This window comes from Corvus moneduloides, chromosome 4 (genome assembly GCF_009650955.1).
Source record: "Corvus moneduloides isolate bCorMon1 chromosome 4, bCorMon1.pri, whole genome shotgun sequence".
Lineage (NCBI taxonomy): Eukaryota > Metazoa > Chordata > Aves > Passeriformes > Corvidae > Corvus > Corvus moneduloides.
Window position 1 is genome coordinate 56,506,383 of NC_045479.1, and position 18,166 is coordinate 56,524,548.

The window sequence follows — 18,166 nt, forward strand, 5'->3', positions numbered from 1 at the left end:
GGGGGCGGCGCCACGCACGGCGCGCGACATGTCAGCGGGCCGGGCCGCAAAATGGCCGCTCTGGGCTGCGGTGCTCGGGGGCTGCGGGGTCCTTTCGCATCCGTGTCCGGGCGGTGCCCCGACACCGGCCTTCTCCGCAAGGGCGCGGCCGCTGGTCACTGCACCGCACTTCGTTCCTGGGGGGGCTAAGGGCGGTGGCTGCGGTGGTTCTGGGGGCGGCCAGCCGGGGTCGGGGCGGTTCCTGCGGAGTTTCAGGCCTGGGGGGACCGCCGGGGCCTCTGCCTGGTTGGCTGCGCTTTCCCGGGAGGCCGCGGGCGGGCGCCTCGCATTCCCCATGGGCTGGCCGCGGAGAGGCCTTCCTGGGCATCGTTCCGCTGGAGCGGGCACGGACCTGCTGTTCCGAGCTTAGCCCTTGTCAGGAATTTAACCTCCGTTGTTCGTATCTGCAGTTAAAGAAACCCACCTTGATCTGTATTCGTTGTCTAATGCACAGCGGGTTTGGTTCTGGGCGCTGTTTTAGTATACTCAGTCTGCCTCGGGAGGAGCCCTTGGTGTGGCGTTTGAGTCTTACCTGAGCAGCCATCCCAGGGAAGGATGTTTAGGGCTGAAGGGAATGCACTGCGCCGGTTCAGAGAAACAGTGGCCCGCTATATGCTTAAAGCTACATGGATAAAGCTCCTCCGGATAAGGTTCCGGTGTTCGGCTGTAGGTCGGTGATTGTCTTCTCCGATTGAGAAACCTTAGCTGAGGTCATCAATGGGCCGAGTGATCCAGGCCTTTCGGGGGAGGAGGGGGTGAGGGTGAAGAAGGGTGGTTTGTTGGGTCCTTTTGATGTATGTAATTTCTATGTGAGATATGATCTGGTGTGATTGTGACATTTGTTGTCAAATTCCCAGTGGCAGTCATAGGTCTCACCTTCTTTGCCTTAAGTGTTGCTAGTCATAACTCGCTGCTTACCTTTGGGAGTGAAAACAGGAGAAAAACATTTCGAGTACTGTAAACAGTACTGGTTTCGAAACAGTGTTAAATTTTAGATTAAGACAGTGTTTAGAGAGACGGTGCTTAAGCAAGTCCTTGTTTTTTGATCTGAGTTATTTTCATCAGTTAATATTCTTTTTAATTTTAACAGATTTAGTAAATAATGTTTTGGTTGGCTTTATGACAGTATACGAAGAAATCAGTTGATAGCTTTTTGATTTGAAGTATTGGAGGCCTTCAATATTCTTCCATAATAGTTGTATGTTTGTACTTAAGTACTGGTGTGATTTTTTCTAAATGGATTCTGCCAGTCAACATACAGTAAATGATCTGTTATGGTTAATACTTCCTTTGGAAAGCTCATGTTAAGTTGGTTTTTTTTAATTCATGCACTACTCAAAGTCCCAACAAAGTAGTTATTACACTGTGTGCAGGCAGTCCTTTGTTTCTTATTACTTTTTAATTTACAATTTCTTTTTATTGATAGACTTCAACTGTATCGGTGTGTGTATATATGTATATACAGACAATATTATATATATATTCTGTATATGTCAGTTACTATATAAGCAACTGAAGCCAAAGTGATTTGAGGTGAATCTTGGAGTTGCTCTGTTTCCATTGTTACAAAGTGCAGTTATATGAATAGAACTGCTTAAAAATGAAGTTTTGTCTTGGCTAGATCTGCCAACTAGACACAGTAATAGAGGTATGAGAGCTTGGTTAAGAAGTCTCTATCACCAGTCTGTTGACAGGAAATTATGGTGGTGATGATAACAACAACTATTATTATTAGTAGTAGTAGTAGTATTGAAATATGTCATCTCATGAAGCGTCTTCTAGAGAACTATGAAATTGCAACAGTTGGAATGACATAGTTATGCTTATCACAATATGGAAAGATTTAATATTAGAGTATGTGGCTTTGTTAACTGCCTTTTTTAGCAGCTGTGATTTTGGAGAGTTTCACAATTCATAGTTGAAAATTTTACAGTAAATTAAAAAAGACTGGAAATTAATTTTGCACTTTTGCACTAATGATGCTCTTTCTGTAATCACCTCTCTGTACTTCTTCATTTTATCCTATGTCCTATTCTGAAAACTTCCTTGAGGGTTAGGGAAGTTGAGATTAATGAAAGTTAATTATTTCTTTAAATTATCTTTTAGGTGGCTTGAGAACCAATCAGTGATTCTGTATATAATCTACAGGTGTGCATCACAGATTGAGTGAAATAGCTGGAATTTCTCTGTTCTTGTTGTTTTATAAAAATACACTGGAAACTCAAGAAATTAGGTCTTAAAAATCTGAGCAAAGCCGGATCCGGAAAGTTTTCTCACAAACACCCAAGTAATGTGATGAATAAAACAAAGAGATGGTGAGCTGGTGACAGGCAAAAGAAAGAGTAACTACAATTCCTAGAGAAGGCTCCAGACTGCCGGCTTGTGGTGAATGTAGCAGTACTGGTGTGGTGATAGTCTAAAGATTCAGATTTTCCATGAAGGTTTCAGTCTGAGGTGTAAACATCTGAAAGAACGTAGTCATTTAGGAAGACAGATAATTAGGAAAATCTGCAAGGCATCCTGACAGGAAGAACCCAAAGCTTCTAGTATTTAACTTCAGAAGAGTAATTTTTTTCTTTGATTTTTTTTCTCCATTTATGCGTTTATAATCTTGTTATCTGTTTCAGATATTGTGAGTAAACATCTTTATTTGCATGGTTAACTGAACCTGGCATGAATTAAAAGTGATATCTTATTAAATGAATATTAAAAAGTAATTTCTCACTCTAGTCCCTGAAGCAAACTGCAAGTAGCTGGCTCCCCATTATGTTCTGTAGAATAGTGGAAAGCTAGGAGACCATGCTCCCAAATAAATAGTTCGGGTTCTCTGGAAGATAGGTATTACAGGTTGAGAGAAGAAGGAAACATCATTGATGTAGCTGTAAGTAACCAGCTCTCTGTCATTGTCAGTACTGGGGTGCACCTTGAACTTGGAAGGCTTTCAGGGAGGCTATAGCAAGAGCCTAAGACCAGTTAGAAACTAAATTAAATTCTTACATCCTATCCTACTGTGACAGAACTTAAAATATGCCTTAAATACACCTACTTCAATATTGTGTTATTAGCCAAATGTGGATGTTTAGTGCTGCAGACAGTTTTGTGATTTGTGGTCCCAGGGTCTCTGCAGTCACTGGGCTGTTCATCTTAATCTAGTTTTATTGTTTCCTTCCTTCCATTTTTTCTTGGCAGTAAACATAATGTTGATACTGCAGTGATAATTGATGTAGTTCTGTCTTTCTGCATTTGTATACATTTGGAAACACTAAATGTTGGTAATAACTGTGTAGTGAGTAGTAACCATTTTGATGCCATTACCTTATTTTAGCAAAATTGAGTAGCTAATATTTATCTCCAAACCTGCTATGATAAGCTTATTTTCATTCAAATCTTTGGCTTCACCTCTAGTAACTTCTGCATCAGTGATGCAGTTTCCATATGAAGTCATGACCGCTAAAACTACATCAAGCCATAACAGTTCTTAAATAAAGCACAAAGAATTGTGGATTTTTGTATGCACTGAGGTAATGCATTTAATAAAATTATCTCCTTTCCTCCTTGTATAGACTCCAGCCTGTTCCAGGAAACTATCTAGGCAAAGTCAACTTAATGATCAAAACCTTAAAATAGAGGTCAGAAGTACTAAATTTGGATGTCCAATTTAGTATCTATCACAAGGGTATGATTTCTAAGAACATGTAACACAGGAAAGTACTTATATATTTAGCATACGTGCCCATTTATTTCAGTGGGCACTTGGCTCTGCTCATGCGATCCAAGGTGTCAAGGTGGGTACTGAGGAAATAAGGAATGAGCAATCACACAGTAGTTATGAGCAAGCATTCACTGCCCAAACCATGGTGCCCTTGTGCATTTATATTAATTACCTCATTTTTTACAAACACAACTGTTTAATCGCTATCATCCTCATTCTATAGCACATCAGAGGTGTATGTCACTGATTTTTAACTTGGAGTTGAGCATATGGACAGGATTTACTCATACTTACCCTTTATGTGAAGTGAGCATGGTGCTAGAGTATGTCTTTCAGGAGTGCTCAGTTTGAAGTTCCTGTTCTAGCATTTTTATTGGACCTGTGGAGATTTTGTCTGCATCATGAAGCCATCACTATCAAAACTGATTTATATATACATGAGTTTGGAAACACTCTTTATTAGTCAGCATCAGGCCCTGGCTGAGGCAGTAGCAAGTCTGGGACAAAGTTGTGTAGGACTCAATTACTACTTGTTAAATGATACGCATGAGTTGCATTTCTCTGAACAGAGGAAGCTACAGGCCATGTTGGTTGCACTTGGTGGTTCATGTTTTTTTGTGGATGTTACATGTTGAGTCTTACTTCTGACTTACTTTTCACTTGATTTTTCCTTCCCAGATTTTGATGTCACCTTCTTGTAGTCCTTCCTCATGTAAACGAAGAGGCAAGGTATTAATTCTGAATGAGCCCATCTATTTTTGGGTTTCTTCTGGGACAAATGACTAGGGATTCTGACAGTCAAGCTTCCTCCATTGCAAACCATCTTAATCATGTGCAGACCAGGTTTGTCCTTTAGAATGAATGAGGAAGAGATAGTAAAGTAATTAAGACTGGATTTGGGTCTCATTTTTAATTGAATTTTAACTTAATTATGCTGAGGCTGAAGTATTAACTCATTGTAAACATTGGAGATTGTTTCTTAGAGATACATGTTTGTGAGTGACCTAACTAGGAGAAGAACTTCCCTCAGAGCTTATACCTCATCTTGTATTACATTTGCAAGTTTTCATACTGACACCAGAGGAAGCGAGAATAGGGAAGTCACTAAGGATAAGGGCTTCAATAAATAAAATCAACTTTATGTATTATTAAACTTTATGAAGGCAGTGAACAACTTGTCTTTGCTTGGATGTATGCTGTATAGAGAATCCTTTCCAGTCTAGAGGAAAGGATCAGGAAGTAGGAAAGGGAGAAGGTAACAGTGTGTTTGCATTAATATTGTTTACATGGGTTATGCTATCTTAAGAAGTTACTTCATTTATCACAAAATCAGGTATCTTATGAAATCTGAACCTGATCAGGAGAACAACCACAGAAATTAGAAGTAAAAGAAATTGTATTTCTCAAAAATAATTGTATATAACATATAGGTATGGAGCACACTTTGTTTTCCCTTTGCTATGGCTGCATTTGACAAAACTGTTCAATTCAAATAGGTCCTTTTTTTGTGTGTTAACTTTCTATAAATTCTGTCTTACACTGAGGAAACCTCAGTAGCAGATATATCTTGCAAAAAAAAAAAGAGGTCAAAATTCAATGTAGATTGTTTAGCCATGCTGTTTTGTAATTCTTTGCTGTGCAAGTATGATATTTTTAGAACTTTTTGCATAGCAATTACTGTTTTGTTTTTTTGATTCCTACCCATTACCACTGACGTTCTGTCTTTGCCCATAACTTGGCTCAGTTAGTTATGCTATGTGAATTGATGGACGCTCCAATTCTAAACGTGCAGTTGCTTTTGTAAGATAAACTAATGATGGCTAATTAACTGGGGGTGCTGAAGGGGCACTCCCAAATCCTGGATTTACTTTACTGCTGCTCTCTTGTGCTGGAAATCATTTTCATCTGGTCATGAAGGGAGGCACTCCTGGGAGCTAAACAGAAAATAGGTGACTTGTTTATGAAGGGGTTGTTCTGATGGCAGTTACCCTGTGGCAGGAATAGCTTCCCGTATAGACCTTTGCAGGAGGAGTTACTATGCAGAACATAATAAAGGTGCCAGACTGTAAACTTATCTCACAGAAGGTAAATAAGGAAGTAATGAGTATTTTGGACCAAACCACTACATAAACACTAGGAACTGAATAATTAATGCTGAAGAGACAATGACGAAAGAGAAGGGGAATATTATTCTCTTGATTATGGCTCTGTCTACTCTTGGAAACAGCAATATCATTATATGTAAGAGTGCTCTGTTCCAAGGGTTTGTTCTTGATAAAATAGTCTCTAAAATAGTAGATGGTAGTTTTGCTGTTTGGCAGACGTACAGGTCAGTACACGGGCAAGCTTTGTGCTTGTGCTGCAGCATGTTGTAATTTGGGTGTGGTTTTTTATTTTGTATTATTGAGGCATAGTTTACATATGTTTTCATGTATATCCTGATCGGGAAGTTTGGTTTTGCATCTTTGCAGTGTCCAGAGGAATGAGCTCAATCCTCACCGTCCACCATGCAAAGGTTATGAGCACATATTGTAGAGAGCATCTTAAAACTGCAAAATCCTAAAGGTGCATGATGTTAAAGGATTCAAGATAGTGGATAAGTAAAGCAGGCAATAGGTTTCCCTGTCAGCTGTGTATCTCAGCAAAGTGCTTGGTGTATCTCTCTGTCAGCAAGTGACAGGACACATACCTCTTCTTGCAGTAGGCGACCCCAAGCAGTAGTTCCAAAAAATGCTTAAATGGAAGTGGGGTGAGGGCCTTTGCATAGCTGCTTTACTACTTGAAGACCACTCTGTCAAATGATCTTCAAGCTTATCTATAGATAACATTCCATAAGACTGCTTAGCAGATGCAGCTCACAGAGATATTTCTTAGCAAGCACACTGATCAAGTGTGAATTCTGCCAGAGCTCTGATGATAAAAGGGCTCTGGACCTTCATCAATACCATAAAAGGCACTGACACAGCTCCCAGTCTGTTTTAAACTTGTGTTTTGGTGAAGACTGTTCATTTGGATTGACATGAACTGTTCTGAACGGTCAGACTAAGGGTCTTACCAATTTTATAAACAGAGAGCCACTTCGACTGTGAGAATGAGAAGGGTGGTACATGCAGGAAGTAAGAGTTACTGAGGCTGTAAGAAACAAAAGATCTTTGATTCCATAGCAGTTAGTGAACATTATGAGCACCAATATTGTCTCATTTTTCCTCGCCCTTTTGTCATAATACAGCTAAAACTTCCAGATAGAGGAATGAGGAGGACAATTCTTCCTAACTAGAGAACAAGGAATATATTCAGTAAACATGTAGGAGTAAAATGGACCAATACTTCCCTTGTATATTCGAAGCCAAAAATTTGATCCTCATTCTAGAATGGTCATTGAGGACTTTGGACCATATATCCCACTCAGTCTAGTATGATATGTCAGTCTTTCTGACAAGGTATCAATGATAACTAGAAGATGGATCAGTGATACATGTGTTTTTCTGTAAATACAGTAATTTGGAAAGATCACCCAGAAGATGTGGAGTGATCCTGCACCACCCCACAGACTGAAAATAAACAGCTGAAATTTTGTCAGCACACTGCTGTAATTGTTTATTGGTAAGGTTACAGCATCTTTTCCACAGTGAATGCTGTTCTGGCTTCTGTGAGGTTTGGGAACAACCTTTCTCTTGTGAGCTTGCAAAGTTATGCCCATGAGTATTCTACCAGTGCCACATACCATGATTGATGAAGTAAGTGAGATCTAAAAGCATTCCCATGTAGGATGAGAGGACCATGGTAATGTTGTATCTCATAGATGAGTGTGAAGGTGTAAATGGTATAATAAACCAAACTTGAAAACTTACTAGTGGTAGATTGCCTTCTGGCATCATACAGAAGCATCACATGCAAGGTTAGGCAGATTTGTCATGATAGGAAGAAGACCCACACATGTATGTTTTGGCAGTCTAAAATCTTTCTCAAAATGCAGGTTCTTGCGGGTTCTAAAGAAGGTGTGGAGTTCTGATTCTTGCTTGTCCCTTCACCAGCCAGCTGTCCAGGCCAGGAGAGGGATACAGAGTTGCATCCAAGGAAGATCAGTACCCCTGCCAGTATTTAGTGCTGCAGCTAGTCTGAGTTGGCTTTTATTAATCTGGAAAACAAAGGTGATACACTTTAGAAACATAGAAATGTGTCATGAAGTTTGATTCTACTAGGAAAGAGAGGAGGATGCTGAGGCAGATAAATAGTGACTGTGTTTCTTTACATGATCTTTCTTTCAGTGATACTGTTGAGAATTTGACTAGTGGAGGTGAAAGCTGGTAGGCAGAAGATCCTCCTCCTGTGAAGTTTTTCCTGCAGAGTGAGTCAGCATTGGCAACTTGGTTAACAACTTGATGCTGCCAGGTAGGGGTGTGAGGATTCTGAAGGACTGGGACTGGAGCCCCTTGCACATGTTGAACTGGTGTGAAAAAAGGTGGTGAGGGGTCTGTTGTCATTAAACTATAGATCAGAGGGCCTCTTATTTTTTGTTTGAAATTGAACCGTATGCTAATAGAATTGTATTCTTTTGAGTAACCAAGTCTCACTTGTGAGGTGGAAAAGACAAAGGTAACAGATCTTTGAGATTATAGGGACATGTGCTGAGGACATGCCCCATCTGGGTCGGATGCCCCAGACAATACTGCATACTGTTCTGTTTTGAAATACATGGGCTAATATACTAATACTTACAATGGAAGGCTTGAGGATCCTGCTCTGGTAGCCTGTCATAAGGTCAATGAGAAATTATTTCAAAGTCTGAGACTCCTAACACAGAGTTTTGTGTTGAGTGTGCCCTGATCTTTGTACCATTGCTCTGAAATACCATATCAAGAAATGACATGAGTTCCGTGTCCTTACCTGGATGGTCCAGAGTGAAAAACTCCACATGCCATCTTACTGAGAGTAATTGGGAGAATCTAGAAGCATGAGTTTAAATTACAGAAAAGTGGTCAAATGGTGCAAATACCAATAAGGAATACCACATTATCAAAGGGATGTCCAGGGACTGTGGAATGCTGTAGTCCACCTGGCAGAAAAAAGAAACTGGAAAAAAGCCAGACTTGCTGTGTGTCAGACACATTAGAATGTGGACATCATCAAGGTTTCTGTGGAAAGCTTGTCTCCACTTAAAAAACATTTGTCCAGCTGCACAGCGTATACACATGTGAATTATCCCTTAAAAGATAAACCAACGTATTTCCTTATCATAATATTATTAGGTTCTTGACAACGTTGTTTCTATTCATTTTTATACTCTGCACACTAATGTATATGATTTGGTGTGATGCTCCCTCTTTAATATCTTTCTATCACAGGTTGAATTCCAGTCCAACAACATTAACTTATATCAGCATGTTGTAAGACTTCTGAGACTGATGGTAGGATCACTGAAACTGTTTAACTGGAGAGTAGTTCCTCACAGGCAAGTACACAAATGACCAGATGGCCCCCATAGTTCATACAAACTTTCTTATACTGGAAATTGAAGGTACTGTGTCTGTCTGAGCCTAAGGATCTATTCCTACACTGAGTGCTCTGCACAAGTGTTAGCTGCTTTAATAGCTTGTGTTTTGTTCAGAGATCAGTGTGCTGAATGGTCCCTGATGAGGAAAAAAGGATTTGGAAAGTACTTTCCCTATTCTACGAGATTTCCTTAGCCAAGTTGCTTAAACTCTCTGGACCTTAATTAACTTTCTGCAAGTAATAGCAGGTGTATCTATTTCTGATTCCCATGTCATATATTTATTGTAGGACCAACTGGTTTTTGAGGCAAGCAGACATCTTACTGCTAGAGAAAACATAAAAATGAATTGTTTTGCAGCAATTTAGCTGAGTGGATGCTAAATAATGATTGGGTAAAGAGAATCACACCTACTCTCAACCACTTGCTTTTTACTATATGCAGGACTTGTTCTGGATGATCGGCGCAGGCAAGTGTTTGTGTAAGGCTGGGCCAGCTAAACGTTGTCTTTCAAGGATGTGGGTTCAGCTGCCTTGCAGAAATGTATTGCAGTAAAATCCTTCAGTTCTCGAATATGGCTGTAATGGCTGTCTAAAAATAATACCTAACAAAGGGTGTCCTTCACAGAGGGAGCCAGAAATAACCTGCTTTTGCTCTGTCAAAATGTAAGGCTATTACCACAAGTTAATCCACAAGCACCAGCTTGACCTGGAGACCACGCAAGAGCCGACTTTCAAGCACATTTTCTACGTAAGGACTCTTGAGCTTGGGCTTCCCCCCAAAGAGATAATAAATACCACTCGCTTCAACTTTTGAGCCTCGGTTTTGTAACGAGCCGCGTCCCGCCCCCGTCCGTTCCCTGGCGCCCGCGCTGGGCCGGTCGAACGTTCTACTAAGGACGGGCGGCGGGCTCGGGCTCGGGCCCGGCCGGTCCGGGCGGGAGCGCGTCGGTCGCGGGGGCAGCGCGTTCCCGCCCCGAGCGCGGCCGGTGCCGGCCCGGGGCGCGGGGAGCGGCGGCGCGCAGGCCCCGCCCCGCGGCGGTGGCAGCGGCGGGGCTGGGCGGTGCCTGGCGCCCTCACGTCCCTTCCTTCGCTCGCTCCCTCCCTCCCCGCCCGTCTCTCCTCCTCCCCCCCGTCGGCGCAGCGCTGTGGTGAAGCCGCATTGTTTGTGCCACGGGGGGAGGGGAGCCGCTCAGCCCCGGGAGCCGAGCGCCGAGCCCGCAGCCGGACGGCGACGCGCGCCGCGCTTCACGAATGCGCCGCGCCCGGCGGCAGCAGCAGCCCCGCACCCAACGCCGGGTGACCGCCGCGGGCAGCGCGGCCCTCGTAGCGCCCGCTCGCCTGCCCGCGGCTGCCGGACGCGGGGCCAAGCGGCAGCACCGGCGGGGCCTCCGCCATTAACCCGGCCGAGCGTCGGCCGCAGCGGCGGAGCGGGAGGTCTGTCAGCCGCTCCTCGGCGGCTCCCACAGCGTGAGTACGGCCGGGCGGGCGGCGGGGGCCGGCGGGCGGGGGCTGCAGGGCCGGGAGCCGGCTGGTCCCGCCGCAGCGGGACGGGAGACCGGCATGGGGGAAAGAGCAGGGCGGACCGGGCACGGCAGCCTGCGGGGGAGGGGGCAGCAGCGGGCGAGCGGGGAGGCGAGGCGAGCGCGGAGGTCTGGGGGAGGGAGGGAGGGAGGGCGCCGCTGGAGCTGTTTTGTCAGCCGCCATATTTGTGGGCCGAGTATTTTCGCGGCGGGGAGGGAGTGACTGTTGGGAAGGGCTGGAGATGATGGGCCCGGGCAGGAACCATCCTGCCGGGGGCCGGGAGGGGGGAGCGCCGCGCCGGGCAGGAACCATCGGCGGGAGGGGAGGGAGCGCGTTGGAGGCTCCCTGGGCGTGGGCAGGAAGTGTTGGCGCGGCACCGGCGGGGGCGGGCCCGGGGGCGTGGGCAGCCGCGCGCGGGAGGCAGGATCCCGGGATGGCTGCCGGATCGGGCGGCGTGCGGGATCTGGCGTCGGTGGGCTCTTTCCGCTGGGCCGGTGGAGAGCGGCTCTGGTGGTCTCGCGTGTCTCGGCCGTGCCCGCGCCCGTTCGCTGGGCTCCGTGAGCCCCCGCTCTGGGCCGTCCCCCGAGGGGATCTCTGCTGCTGTGCGGCTGAAGCGGCGGGTGGTGTCCGCCCCGTGTAAGCACTGTTTGCTTACAGTCCCTCATTGTCTAGGACTAAAGAGGATTCCTGTGTCTTTCTCTTTTTAATGGTCTACACGAAAGTGCCATTGAGAATGGAATTCCCTAGTCTATTGGGCAGGGAATCCAGGGACCAGAGGCAGTTTATTTGAAGAGGAGGAGGGTAACTAGGGCAGAGATAGTAATTTAGAACTATATGCTCTTGTACTTTTCGTATTGGTTTTAGCTATCCTACACCTTGATAAATAGCTTTTTTTTTTTTTTTTGCCTCATATCGTGTATTTCACAGAAACAGCTGTCTCCGTCTACTTCTGTTGTGGTGAGGAAAAACGTCTGCTGGTGATTTTCTTCCTAAGTAGCTGATGCAATTCTGGGAGAGGAGAGCTATGGATAACTTTCCTGGTTTATATCCCGCAGTCTTTGAGGGCAGGACAGTGCTAAGAGAAGTACATTAAAATAATTTCGTGTGCGGTTAGTGCAGTATCTTTGTGAGCATTGAATGGAAACTTGTCTTAGTTTACTGTTTTTCAAATTTAGGTCTTGATTCTCATTCCTGTCGATCTACAGGATACTGGGAAGGGGGTTGGAGGGGTGGCAGGGAAAAAACTAGCTGATAGTTGCCTAGGAAAAGCAAACCAGTTGTAGATCATGAATTTGCTATGCAGAAATCTGGTCTTCATCCGGAGTATTTATAGAACATTTGCAAATAGAAGAATCTTGGAGAAACAAAACACTGCTTTGTCCTCTGGGGCATTTAAGTTATTCACGCTAAATTTGCATGAAATTAGGCCAGAGTACTACCCGTGTCGATTCTGTGTGCATTACATTGTATTTATAGGGCGTCCATTCTGTGTTTGAGACTGTAACTTCCTTCCTAATTCAGCTGTATTTACTGTTGAGTATTACAGTATACTTAGATGTCAACTCAGTAATTTTTTTATCACTCTGGTTCATACAGTTCATTTGACTTTTGCAACAGCCATCCTAAATCTTTAAGCAAGATTAAAGATCTTGTGCTTTTGAGTATTTTCTTCCTATTCTTATGCCTGCCTGAAGCCATGCTCGAGAATCTTGGGAATGGAGTGGGATGGAGAGCTTGGAAACAGCATTAATGTGTTTTACTGTGGTACTGGGTTAAGGTAGTGTGGACAGGTTACACATGTTTTTGATTTCTGAAGGTCGCCTCTCATCTTTCCCTCTGTATTTTTTCTGAAACAGTCTCTGTCCTCAGGAGCCAATATGAACAGATACACAACCAGCTAAAATGTAGGAAGGGGCATTAAAAATACCTAAACAGACTTTTACATATAGGCAGAATTGAAATGCAATTATATGAGGTAAACATGTTGTAAATTGTGTTTCTTCATTGATGAGTAAATTGAGTCCATTCTGATCTGTAATAAGTGCTGTACATTGACATGTCAGTGTGTTTTAGCTGAAGAATCCATCATTACTTGTTCACAGTAATAAACAGAAATCAGGACTACTGTATTACCTTTGGGCCTCTGAATTACAAAATCTGTATTGAAACTGGGAACTAACTTCATTTTGGTTATATTACTGGTATGTTTTTCGTTTTAGTCGTTGGACCTTCTGTGGCAGTATTAGTTGTTTAAACAGTTTTCTGCAGTTAAGAAACTAGTGTGATCGAATCCTGTGTTGTTTTACAGAATTAAATTATTAAATGCTTCGTCCAAAGTTGTTTGAAGAGTTGGAACCTTTTATATTATTCTGTTGTTTATAAAGAGCAGATCAGAGATCTGTCATGGTTAAACACTGACTGTTGTCTGGTTATACGGTATAGAAACAAGTAATAAGAGTTAAAAATAAGTTGTGTGAAAGATCTGTGAAAAGCACAATTCTCATATGAATAATAAAATTAGTTTAGATTATGAAAGCAGGGTCAGTTTGTGAGAGCAGACAGATCAGAGCCTTTCAGGAGCTAGTCTTAGGGTTAGTTGCCTGAGTGATTTAGTCTTCCTGTAAAAGGAGTTCCTTCAGTACTCTGAGGGTGTGCATTTAGAAGTTGTCATAGACTTATGGAAAAGGCAAGTGGCATGGAGTAGTTAATGTAGTTGTTCAGTGCTTGCTGTTTTCTTCCTGAAATAGATATACTGGTCTTTAACAGTAGTTGTGCTTTGATCTCTCTATTTCTCTGCTATTTTGGCAATACATGCTAACACTAGTTGTGTTATAGTGAGCAACACTGACTAGAAATACGGAGTTGAAATGGTGAGGTCCTAATAATACTTTAAGCAGTGATTAAAGATAGAGGGTTTTTTATGTAGCTGAGGTTGAATGGTGAAATTTATTAATGATTTATTGGGAAGAAGGAAGGAGGGGAATAGAATTTTAAACTTGACAATGTCAGTCAGGTTTCTAATATTTTCAACCCTTATGGGACAAAAGCCCTACCCAGCATGAAGATGTCAAAAGGCATAAGTATGTATGGAAGCTTTTAACTTAGAAATTTTGTGACCAAAATGCATGCTCATCCTAGCCCTGGCGCTTTGGAATGGTGGGAAGAAAGCTATCTTTTTATGTGGTATGTGATCTTTTTGTAGTAGGTGGTAAACTTAAAAATTGTTTTAAAGAGCTTGGGACTGGGTTTAAAAACAGTGAGATCTTTATCTATCAGCTCCTGAAGAATCTGTTGAAGGAGAAGGGTGTGTGTACATGCATACTTAAAAGCAGGGAACATGTTTTGGCTCTAAGTCAAACCTACTTTACAGGTGGAATATTTACTAGTTGCAGTCTGTACTGCACCATATTGGGTACTGCGAGTTCTGTTTTTTCTTGTCGTGTTGTGAAGAATAATGGGCTCACTAAGGATTGAGGAAAGTAAAAAAAGTAGGGGCTGTCAAACTGCCCACTTGCCAAATGTGGAAGTATGTGTGCTTTTCTAGCTTTTAAATATAGCTATAGTAATTGAGTTGATAATGTGAGTGCTGGAAAAACATTCAGAGAAAACTTGTTTTTCTCTCACAATTGCATTAGTTCTTCTGAAGAGAGGTCTAGAGGGCATAATCTGTAGCTGTTGCAAAGATTTTCAAACTGCAGGCACCCCTAAGGTGTTACGAAGTATTCTATTAAAGGTTTTCTTACAAGGTAACAAATGCAGTTTTTTTAATCTGTGACACTTCTGAAGAGTTTTTGTTCTCATGCAGTGGTCTTGCAAAAAGTGCTTCTAGAGGGTTTTTGTAGCAAGGATTTTGTATAGCTGTGTTTACTCAGTGAAGCTGTTACTTAGAAGATCTATTGATCTTTAGGTTAAACTTGTACGAAACTGAGCAGTCCTGTTGAGTAAGAGTGACAGGTTTTGTTTATTTTTAGTTAAATATATACATAGAGGGCAGTAGAACTGAAGGGTTTTTTCCTTACTGCAGTATTTTAAAAACTAATATTTTAATACGATTGTTGGGAGTTCATAGTATTAACTGTTGCTCTAATTTTAGGTAAACATTACCAAATGAGGAGAAAAGGAAGATGCCATCGAGTATCGGCAGCAAGGCATTCTTCGTCCCCATGCAGTATTAAGCACTCCCCGACACGAGAAACCTTGACATACGCTCAAGCTCAAAGGATGGTTGAAATAGAAATTGAAGGTCGCCTGCATAGGATCAGTATCTTTGATCCTTTAGAAATTATATTAGAAGATGATCTTACTGCCCAGGAAATGAGTGAATGCAACAGCAATAAAGAAAACAGTGAAAGACCACCAGTTTGTCTAAGAAGCAAACGCCATAAAAATAACAAAGTGAAAAAGAAAAATGAAGCTCTTCCGAGCTCACATGGTATACCTGCTACAACAGCTCCTCTTCCAGAACCAAAAGTACGGATTGTTGAATACAGTCCCCCTTCAGCTCCTCGGAGACCTCCAATTTATTACAAATTCATTGAAAAGTCAGCAGAAGAACTTGATAATGAAGTTGAGTATGACATGGATGAAGAAGATTATGCGTGGTTAGAATTGATAAATGATAAGCGGAAAAGTGATGGAGTGTCAGTTGTTTCACAGAATATGTTTGAATTCCTTATGGATAGGTTTGAGAAAGAGTCTTATTGTGAGAACCAAAAACAGGGTGATCATCAGTCTTTAATTGATGAAGATGCAGTGTGTTGTATATGCATGGATGGTGAATGTCAGAACAGCAATGTGATCCTGTTTTGTGATATGTGTAATTTAGCAGTACATCAGGAATGCTATGGGGTGCCATATATACCTGAGGGCCAGTGGCTCTGCAGACACTGTTTGCAGTCCCGCTCTCGGCCTGTAGACTGTGTGCTGTGCCCAAACAAGGGAGGTGCCTTTAAAAAGACAGATGATGATCGTTGGGGACACGTGGTGTGTGCTTTGTGGATTCCAGAAGTTGGATTTGCCAATACGGTTTTTATTGAGCCAATTGATGGTGTCAGGAACATTCCCCCAGCCAGATGGAAGTTAACATGCTACCTCTGTAAACAGAAAGGTGTTGGTGCCTGCATCCAGTGCCACAAAGCAAACTGCTATACTGCATTCCATGTGACATGTGCTCAAAAGGCTGGTCTATATATGAAAATGGAACCTGTGAAAGAACTAACTGGCAGTGGAACAACATTCTCTGTGAAAAAGACTGCCTATTGCGATGTACATACTCCACCAGGTTGCACACGGAGACCTCTGAATATATATGGAGAAGCTGAAATCAAAAACGGTGTTTGTAGAAAGGAGGGATCAGTCAGAACTGCTAGGTCTACATCAAAAATCAGAAAAAAGACAAAAAAAGCCAAGAAAACAGTGGTTGAACCCTGTACAGTTATGCCAACAGTATCTGCTCCTTATATTCCCCCCCAGAGGTAAGCAAACCATCAAAGTGTGAGAAACCTTTACTTTATTATCTGTTTAATTTTAAACCAGTGCTTTTAGATGCCTCCTTCAAGTTCTTTATGTTTTTTACATGCTTTCTTTGAAGGCCTTTCTCAGAGAATTACTGTTAATGTGTATATTGTACTTTTGTGGAGTTGCATTAAAAATGCAGTAACTACTTCAGAGAAATTATGAAGTGATCAAGTGGTCTGTCTTGTCCTCAGAACGTTTGGTTTGGGGTTTTTTTTGTCAGACTAAGTTATGTTGTGTGTTCATTTGTCATTCACTGTACTTTTGAGAATTAACTGCTGAATTTGGAATAGTAGCTGCAGTTGATCTTCATACTAAAAAAAAAAAGCCAAGCTAAAAGTCAACTTTATTTCTAATTTTGGATTCTGAGCTTCTTTTTCTAATTTTAAGAGATCCGGGATGAAAATTACGTTTGTTTATATAAGTTTTGAATCTTGTCCATCTCACCTTTTTTAAATTAAGAATAAACTTGTCGTGTAAGATCTATGTCAGTTTAACAAAAAACCTTCAAGGAAGTGTTTTCCTTATGGGGCAGAATAACTTCTCAGGAGCTATTTCCAAAATTTATATTTGTGTGTTTTCAACACCAATATGTTTGTTTACCCCTTGACTGAAATTCTTACTAATTTAAGAGCAGTAGTTTGGAAAGTTTCTCAGAGCAGGCACCACTTCCATGTGCAGGTTCATTGCCTGTACTGTGACTGAACTCAGACTGCACAGACAAGTGAGGGCTTTTAAAATAATAGGATGCCTTTTAAATAGCTGACTCACAAGTCTCAGGTAGTGAGCAATTAAAGCTGGTTAAATTAACCTAAATAAATACGTGTTTTGAGACTGCAGTTCTTTCCTGTAGTAAGTTTCGTTAATGTAAGAAGCTGCTTATTGACTGACTTTGACAAACAGCCTTCAGCTCCCATGTGGTGTTTACAAACATCAGATTAATTGCTCTGTTTTCTGTTACGATTTCCTTGGTAAAATGGTATTTTTGTTTAGTGATGCACTGCAGAAAAACTTAAGTTGACAGCAGGCAACTAATACTGCTATTTAAATGGGAGCGTGTCCGTGGAAGGGGGAAGTTGGTGTAAAATAATTTGGCTTTGTGTTAGTTAGGACAATCCCAGTTGGTAGTGTAGTGTGGTTTTGTTTTGCTTTTTTTAAGACCGTGTAAGAAAGAACATGAACTAAGAGTTGAGGATAAGTAAGTATGTTCTCAGTTGTCCCTCTGGCAGCTCATTCCATTGGCAGCTTTAAAAAAAGCCAGATCCTAAAAAGATGTTATCATCAGATGGCGTTTTTTTTAATGGTCATTAGATACCAGGAGCAAAAATACAAAAGACATTTTCTTCTTTCTTTTTTTTTTGTGTTAATGATTGAATTTCTTTTCAAGACTGCAGAGAAATTCAGCTTGCTTCTATTTATGCTTCTTTTCAGAAGAAACAAGTACAGTTCCTGTACTGTATGTCATAAATGTAAAAAATGTGCACAGTGTAAAGCTATTTTAAGGTTGGGCTTTATTATAAATTGCTTGTCGTCAGCTGAGGGAGACTCTTGCTTAAGTACTCTTTGTAATGTGAACGTGTTCAGTCCTAGAAAACTGATCCCTGAATTAAAAGTGAAACAGAAATGGGCATATTGAAAGGAAAAGTGGTTACACTGCAGACCCAAATCTCTAGTTTTAGACCGAAAATTGTCTAGTTGTCTTTGGCTATTCTTCAGGTTTTTTTCTGTTCTGGAAACGCTCTCATGTTTCTGTAGGAGTTAAGTACATACCCATAAAGTATTAAAAAATTATTTGGATCATTTCACAGCAATCTTCATTTAAATTATTCTTTTTCTCTCATCTGTTTTTTTGTATGCTTTTATTCCCTTGGAGCTGAAGCATGATTT

The 18,166-nt window shown here is 41.9% G+C and overlaps 1 protein-coding gene and 1 long non-coding RNA gene across 6 annotated transcripts in view; both read left to right on the forward strand.

Moving 5' to 3' along the window:
• Nucleotides 1-9: 9 nt before the first annotated feature.
• Nucleotides 10-10,051, forward strand: LOC116442450. The gene is made up of 2 exons (XR_004239552.1): nt 10-8,143; nt 9,097-10,051. It is a non-coding gene; the product is annotated as an uncharacterized LOC116442450 (long non-coding RNA).
• A 317-nt stretch (nt 10,052-10,368) lies between these two features.
• BRD1 (bromodomain containing 1) overlaps nt 10,369-18,166 on the forward strand; it is a 60,678-nt gene continuing 52,880 nt past the window's right edge. For 3 of the 5 annotated variants that reach the window (XM_032105539.1, XM_032105541.1, XM_032105542.1), the window contains exon 1: nt 14,873-16,239. In XM_032105539.1, coding sequence (XP_031961430.1) covers nt 14,873-16,239 — 1,367 coding nt within the window. Of the gene's footprint in view, nt 10,712-14,858; nt 16,240-18,166 lie in introns of those variants that run through there. The other 2 variants (XM_032105537.1, XM_032105540.1) reach the window with 2 other exon arrangements.